Source organism: Delphinus delphis, chromosome 14, assembly GCF_949987515.2.
Source record: "Delphinus delphis chromosome 14, mDelDel1.2, whole genome shotgun sequence".
Classification (NCBI taxonomy): Eukaryota; Metazoa; Chordata; class Mammalia; order Artiodactyla; family Delphinidae; genus Delphinus; species Delphinus delphis.
The window spans coordinates 3,055,741-3,063,653 of NC_082696.1; the positions used below are offsets into that span (position 1 = coordinate 3,055,741).

Genomic DNA, 7,913 nt, shown 5'->3' on the forward strand with positions numbered 1-7,913 from the left:
TGGCATCAACATTATATAAAAGCAAAAGCAGGAAGATTCCCTGAAATGTCTTTTCCCCACCTCTGAGCTCCAGCCAGCTTTCTCCTCCGACACCGGACTGCAAGGCCGGCCCGGCCAGAGGTACCACCCGCCGCCGCCGCCTGGCCCACCATCTTAAAGGCACCGAGAGGCTCCTCAGGATTTTCTCTCCAACGTGCAAGGACTCCGCCTAGGGCTTAGGACACGCCCGGCTCTCCCCGCCTCTGGTGGATTAAAACTAGCCCCTGGCGGTGGAAGGCCAGCTGGGGAGCCTCGCCCGGTCCAGTCGCTCGTGACACCAGCCGGGCGCAGCGGCTCCTCGCCCCGCCGCGTCCTCGGCCACCGCGCTCGGCTCCTTCTCCCGCCGGCGCGTCTGGCTCGGCGTGGCCCGGGCGGACGGTGCTGTGCCCGCCGAGCCAGGCGAGGAGACCCGAGTCGGGGCAGAGCCCCCGGCCCCAGAAGGGAGGGAGGGAGGAAGGAGAGAGGGGTGCCTTGGCGTGAAGCCCTGGCTGTGGGCGCCGGGACGTGAGGAAGCCGGAGATGCTGCGGCCGGACCGAGGTGGGTGCGGAGCGAGGACGAGGGCCAGACCCCGGCCACCCACGGGGAGGGCGCTGAGCCCCGCGCACCGAGACTAAAGCCGCCCCTCTCCTTCCAGGGCGCTGACGACCCGCCGGCCTGGCAGCACCATGCCGTTCCCGCCCCTGCAGCCGCCGCCGCCCACCCCCACCCCGGGGGTCCCGGCCGCGCGCCCACCGCCCCGGAAGCCGGGCGCCACCCGCAAGGCGGCCGTGCCCGCCTGCGCCCCGCCGGGGCCCTTGCCGCCCGCCGCGGCCGCGGAGAAGAGACGGCCCCCCGAGCGACCCCCGGTGATGCTGTCCAGCTCCTGGCCCTCTGCCACCCTGAAGAGGCCGCCGGCCCGCCGCGCCCCCGGCCCGGCCTCCCCGCGCGCCCCGCCCCCGTCCGCACCCGGCCGCCCGCGCGCCCCGGCTCCGTGCACGCCCCGGCCGGCCGGCTCCGGCGACGGCCCCGCGGGGGTCGCCACCTCCGGGGCCGGGCCCGACGCAGCCCTGCACTTCTCCCTGAGCCTCACGCCCGAGGCCGTGCTGGTCATCCAGCGGCGCCACCTGGAGAAGCAGTTGCTGGCGCGGCCCCGTCGGGCGGCGCCCGCGCCCTCGACCGACGCCGGGCGCCCGCTCGCCCCCTGGCCCCGAGCCCGGGCCGCAGGCCTCGGCCGCCGCCCGCTGCTGCCCGGCGGCCTGCAGGGCCCCGACCCCGGCCCACGGCCCGCTGACCTGCGCCCGCTGCTCAAGGTGTCGCTGCTCAACGAGCGGCACAAGTACGACGACGTGGAGTACGAGGAGGAGGTCGCGGCCGCCGACGAGGGCCTGGTGCGAAAGTGCACCGAGTGGCTGCGCGGCGTGGAGTCGGCGGCCGCCGCGCGCGACCGGGCGGGGCCCCTGGACGCGCTGCCGCACCTGAGCTCGCTGTGAGCGCGCCCTCGGGGGGACTCGGCCTCGCTGACGCCCCGCGCCCCTCCCGGGAGCCGAGGGGCCCACGCGGGACGCGGCCCACCTCCCTCGGGGGCGGACGGCCGCCGACCTCTCCCTGCCGCGCGCCGGGGCCTGTGGGTCTGCCTTCTGCACCTGCGGGCCTCTTCCACGCCCACAGGTGTCCTCGGGGCTCGTGGTGGTGGTGGGGATAAGCGGGGGTGAAGGTGCCTCTCAGCTCCCACTCCTAAGGTTCGCGTAGGTCCCGGAGACCCTCCGCGGGGCGCGGGCCCCCGTCTGTGGGTGTCGCTCTGCGGGTGCGCTACGCCAGGTGCCCTGGTCCGAGCAGTGGGTGACAGCCACGTGTGGGTGTGGGGCGAACCAGGAGGGTGGCCGTCTGGTGCAGAGCTGGACATGGTGCTGCACTTAGGATTTTGTTTCTGCTGAGTAGAAACATGTCCCGGGGACTGGAAGGCCTGGGGGCTCAAGTGAACCGAACTTCCCAACGGGAAGGGGGAGGGTAGTGACCACCAGGAAGGTCCGCCTGGAGAGTGGGCGCTGTGACGGGCACAGTGCTCGGTGGTCACAACACTGACTCGTGGGGGCTTTCGAGCCCACGTACACACACACGCACACTCACATGCTTACACTCACACACACGCACTCAGCTCTCACACTCATACTCGTGCTCTCATGCACACTTAACACACCTCACACTCGTGCTCCTACAGGCACACATGCTCACACATCCTCACACTCACACTGGTTCACATGCATGCTCTTGCCGGCAGTGCTGTCTCCACTCACAAACCTCACACGCGCGCGCACACACACAAGGCTTTCTGAAGCACAGCTGCGGCAATTTTTTCAGCGTCTGGGGTAAGGTGTGAGCCGGAGCGAGGCTCAGCTTCTGGAAAATGCATCCTCTGTACTTGAAGTGCTGCTCACAAATGTCTTTTGTGCTACAGAAAGGAAGGGTAGGCAGAGGGAGGGGGCAAAGTGCAGAGAGCTGGACCCAGACGCAGGACAAGATGTGCCGGGCCAGAGAGCCGCTTGTTTAGGGAGAAAAGTGGGGAGTGCAGAGCAGATGTGTGTTTTCAGTATTTTTAACCGCTGTGTGAAAATCAGTGACGTGGTGGCTTTGTACATTTGTATATAGTGATTTGAGAAAAGGAAATTTCTATTATTTGAACAAAGGGTGAGACTCTGCTGCCTTTCAGGGGTCGTGCTCTTCCCCACTAACTCCAGGCTGATTTTTCTAGATTTGTTTTTTTCCATGCATCTATTTCACTCGAAGGTTGAGAAGGGGCAAAAATGTTATAATCAGATAAAGCTCATTATAGAACAGTGTAATGTATTACCTCAATTTTGGACTTATTTTGTGAAAGTTAATGACTAGTTTGATGTTTATCTCATTCGACTTTAATGTGTCAAGTCTTGATTATATTTACATGGAAGCTTTACATTTTTAAAAACCAGTTTGTATTTTCCTTGTGGAGATCTTTGCTCTAATCTCGCTCTCTCGGGCCAGGCACAAGTCTAGGTAGACACGGAGCATCTAATTTTGTGGGAGCTAGATCAGCCGCCAGATGAGATGCAAAACCAAATACCCCGCCCGCTGAATAGCTTGCCTCCTGTTTGAATGCACAGAGCTAGACCGTCTTTTATTTTAAATGAGTGTATTACTACCAGAGAGGCAAAGTCAGCAATCGTTCGGAGGTGAAATTAAGACACGTGTCTCATGAATGCTCCGGGCACCCCCGGTGGCGTCTGCAGAGCTGGGTCCTGGGGGAGAAATGAAAGCTCGTTCTGGACGTCAACCAGCAGGTTGAGAGTGAACTGTGAATTCAAGGTGGGCAGAGTCGTAACTTGGTCTCATTTGCACTTAGCGCAAATACCGGTGATTAAGAGGCCCAGGGTCCTGCCCATCGTGACGATAACAGCATTTTAAAGACTTTGCTAAAGGAATCGACGTTTGCAGAGCGTCTTTCTGCGTCTGCCCGTGTGTGTCTGGGTCCTGCTGCTGCTCATGCGTGGTCTCTGTGCCCCTGTGTTATCCTTTGTCTGTTTCCCTCTCCTCACCCTCCCCCCTTCTCTGGGCTCCTAGCCCCATCTCGCTCTTAACTGGCAGCAGTAAGACACCACACACATTTTTCTCCCTTGCGACGTCGGGTAGAGTTGTGTGCCTTGTTCGTCACTTTAAAAGCAGATGTGTGGAACGTTTATTCTACGCTGGTTGACGACCCTCAGTAAAACGCGAGAAAGGTTCTACACATGACACGTGACGTCTGTTCATGTTGTAACTGATGTTTTGAGGATGTTTTCTAAGTCACTGTGCTGCAGCTTCTTAATGCTTAAATAAAAGAGAAATTTGATGACTGTATTTCTTTTTAGGAGGATATTAAACACTGATCAGGAAGAGATCACCGAGATATTTAGAGATCTTCTGAGGGAATTCCCTGGCGGTCCAGTGGTTAGGATTCAGTGCTTTCACTGCCAAGGGCGAAGGTTCGATCCCTGGTCAGGGAACTAAGATCCCACAAGCTGAGCAGCGAGACCAAATAAATAAATAAATAAATAAAGTTCATCTGAGATGGTCTCTCCGTGGTGCTGCCCCACCTGGGGCTCTGGAATTTCCAGGGGTTGGCAAAGGGTCATTGGCCTTAATTACTTGCCAGCAGTGACCAGGATTTTAATAATTCTAATGCTAGTCAAAGAGTATTGAAATAAGGTTGGCAACGGTACTCAACCTCCTGTCGTGGCACAGACCCCCCCATGAAAGCTATATTCAAATATACTCCTAAGGATATGTTGCAGAGCGTCTTGCTGGAAAGCAGGTGCATCTTTTCCGGAAATAGCAGATGCCAGAAATCAGAAACTTCAGTTTTGTGGTTTCACAAGAAATGATACGATTCTGTGGAAGGTGGTGACCTGTGGGATCTGGTTCCATTAAACTGACTCTGAAATTGTAATTTTGTACCTTTGATGTTAGCATGAACATTTCTGCGAACTGTGAAATGAGCAGTAAAAACACTTGCGTGTTACAGACCTGCGCACAAACGCCTTGTCACCAGCGAGGGGCCCAGCGTGACCTGGTTCAGACCAGCACTGCCTTTGTCCAGATGCTGCCCGGTGAAGAGGGCTGCTGTTCCCGTGGCCTGGCATGGTGGCCCTGTGCTCAGCTTAGAGACTGAGCACCTCCCCAGTGTGGTCCAGGAGAATGTTCACTTGGAGGTCACAGGTGGCCTTTGGAGCCGTCCAGCCTGCTGTTCTTTGTCAGCCATCTCTCATTAAATTTCTGCGTCTCCATCTCTTAAGTGTTACGGGGATAAGAGGACACGGTGGATCCTGGTAAGGATTATGCTGAGGTGTGTGTGTGAAGCATTTGGGACCACACGGTGCATCCCCAGCTCAAGGTCAGCTGTAACTACTACTTCAGAGAATCTTTACTCTCCAAAAAACATGATTCTCTGGCACTTATGTGTGCAAAATCAAAACCCTCCCTGGCTAGAGTATTCCGAGATTTTTCTCTCTAACCATTGAATGCACATGTGTGGCGAGGGCTAAAGATTTATTTCCCTGAGGAGTTTAAAATAAAAACCTGTCTTGTGGTTCACCTCCTTATTTCAGACTTATTTCAAGCCAAACACAAAATTTAGCTCTGAGCTTCCTGGTAGCAAAGGCAAAATTTAAAGTAATGAGCTGTTCATTTCCATATCTAATAACAAGACACACTAACACATTACAAGAGACAAACCTTTTCTTAGAGGAAACTATTTCTGTGTTATGTATATATTTGTATTACATACAATATGGTAGACCGAATCCTTAAATGCAGTTTCCAGAAGATGCATAAATGTTCTTCATATTAGTTCTTAATGAAAGCCAATGGGATAATTCAGTTGCATCCTCTCTCATGTTGGGCCGTCCCACGTGATGGAGGTGGATTATATGGAAACCTGACAAAATAATAATAGAGAGTCTTTAGGAAGTAGTTTTAGATCTGCTTAACTATTTAGCAACAACAAGCCTAAAACACCAGAAAATTGTCTGCAAATCAGTTCCCAAGCTTTTTGGTCTCAAGACCAACACTTTTAAAAACATATTATGCTTAAAAGTTATTGAAGGAGGCCAAAGAGCTTACATCTATGTAGATTATATTTCTATCAATACTTCTTGTATTAGAAATACAAGCCAAGACCCTAGAAGAATCTGGGGACCCTCAGAAGCCCCTGGAGCCCGCTTTGAGAACCACTCGTTTCCACCATGTGTATCCTCAGTTCCTGCTGCCTGTCATCTGCGGGGGGTGGAGGCCTACGTCTGAAATCCTGGGGAAGCATTTGAAGACACAGACCATCCAAACCCCATCTAGATGTCCTAATTCAGCAGACCTCGGGTGGGGCCAACTCAGACAGCAGGACCAGCTTCGGGGCAGCTCGGGGCCCAGCAGCCTCAGACAGCAGCTCTCGGGGTCTCTTGCTCCGGCAGAAGGGAACCTGGCAGCCGCGTGGCCTGCAGGGACCACCGTGGGCGACTCAGGCCGACTGCGTGTCGCCACCACTGCCGCCGCCCTTCTGCGTTCTGAAACCCACGTGCGGTGTTAGATTCCCTCTGCCTGAAATGGCCGCAGCGCGCTCTACCTGGTGGAGACACGCGGGAGACGACAGAGCCGGGGCTTGCGGCCTCTGCGGGATTCCCGGGGGGGCCTCCCCATGTGCCCCAGGTGGAGCCTCCGCCAGTAGGAGGCTTGGGATGCAGCCCCGGCTGCAAGGACACGGCCGCCTTCTCTCCATCTGCAGATGTAGAAGATGAGTCTAGAGGGGAAAGCAGCTCACACCAGCACCTGTACCACCACCCAGTGGTAGAGCTGACCTCATACCCGGGTCTCCTGATTCAACTTCTTAACCTTCACACAGAGGGTCCAGTGAATGTGGAGGGCACGTGGGCGAGCGTGGGGAGGACCCTCACACGGCGCCCCTTTCAGGAACCTCCCTCGGTGGGTTTTGGGAATCTTGAATTTTCCGTGGAGCATAGACTTAAAACCTTTTATAGACAAAGATCACACCAGAAATCAACAAAGTAGGACACTTACAATAGAGATAACTTACAAAGCCCTAAGTTGGTTCTTTTTAAAGATTAGTTAAAATGAGGGCCTTCCCTGGCAGTCCAGTGGTTTAGACTCCGAGCTTCCACAGCAGGGGGCGCGGGTTCGAACCCTGGTCCGGGAACTAAGATCCTGCATTGCTGTGCAGCGTGACCACAAAAAAAAAAAAAAAAAAAAAAAGCATCTAGTGTGACTGATCAAGAGAAAAAAACACACAAGTCGCCAAGATCAGAAGTAAGAGGAGGGATTTAACTGCAAATCCCACAGATTTTAAAAGGGCAGTTAGACCGGGAGACAGAAGGAGGCCTGCCTTCCCACCCACCGCCGGCAGTGCTGGTCAGAGCAGGCGATGGCCAACGTGTTTTCTTAGTGTTAATTAGTGTTCGCTGTTTATTTTAGAAAAAGTTCCTTTCCAAGGTCAACATCTAGTTTGCCGAACAGTAAAGCACCTGGTATTTGCATGTCGGAGGCACACGTGTTTATTCTGCACTGTGACTCAGTTGCCTGCAAGGAGGATTTTGCTTGTTTCCTTAAGCAAAAGATTAAACAGAAAGCCTCCAACGTACAGTCACAAAGACGCTGGAAAACGTCACTTCCCTTCTGCAAGGAGCGCCTGGTTTGCGGGCCATGTCACTCGCGGTGCGGGGCCTCTCCCGTGCCCTGGGCATCCCCCCTCTCTGCCCCGGGGCCGCTCGGGCTCACTCTTCCCCCACAGCAGGCTGTGCTCTGTCGAGCCGCTGGGTTGAGTCTCTGCCCTGGTCCCCGGCGCTGTGGATCTGCCTGCCTGCAGCCCTGTTTGCCTTTTTATTGCATCAGTAACAACACTAGCCTTCATTTCAGAGCTCTTACATTCATCACCAGTTTGGATGAAACACTTTGGCCAATTTTATAGACAAAAGGGGCACCTGTGATGTGTCCCAAGCACTCAGGTATGAGTGGCAACAAGCAAACTGTGGCCGGTGCTCCCCGGGTGCTGGGGCGGCAGAGGGGGGTGTGCCCGCCCCTCCCCCCGGCTGCTGTGTCCCATGCCCACAGGGAAGCGTCCAGGGAAGTCTGCCCAGGACGCCTCCTGACCTGGACTCACTCTGTAGTTTCACGAGTCGGAGGGGCCACACCCTTCAGTTATGCTGCTTGTGAGGTGTTACAGTCACCTGAGACCCACGGGTGTGTCACACAGCGGAGGGGTTGGGATGGGGTGATGTGGTCTCCAGGCCGAAAGTATGAAAACCTTATCCCAGGGACTTGCTGAAAAGGCGCTCTTAGAAGAAACCAACTTTCTGGGTGAAAGAGAAAGCAGACCCTG

General features: G+C 55.7%; 1 protein-coding gene across 1 annotated transcript; it reads left to right on the top strand.

The window, feature by feature from the left end:
* The first annotated feature begins 299 nt into the window (after nucleotides 1–299).
* Nucleotides 300–3,939, top strand: PRR18 (proline rich 18). The gene is made up of 2 exons (XM_060030467.1): nucleotides 300–577; nucleotides 675–3,939. The coding sequence occupies exon 2, from the start codon at nucleotides 706–708 to the stop codon at nucleotides 1,507–1,509; it is 804 nt and encodes a 267-aa protein (XP_059886450.1). The 5' UTR covers nucleotides 300–577; nucleotides 675–705; the 3' UTR covers nucleotides 1,510–3,939.
* Nucleotides 3,940–7,913: the final 3,974 nt, after the last annotated feature.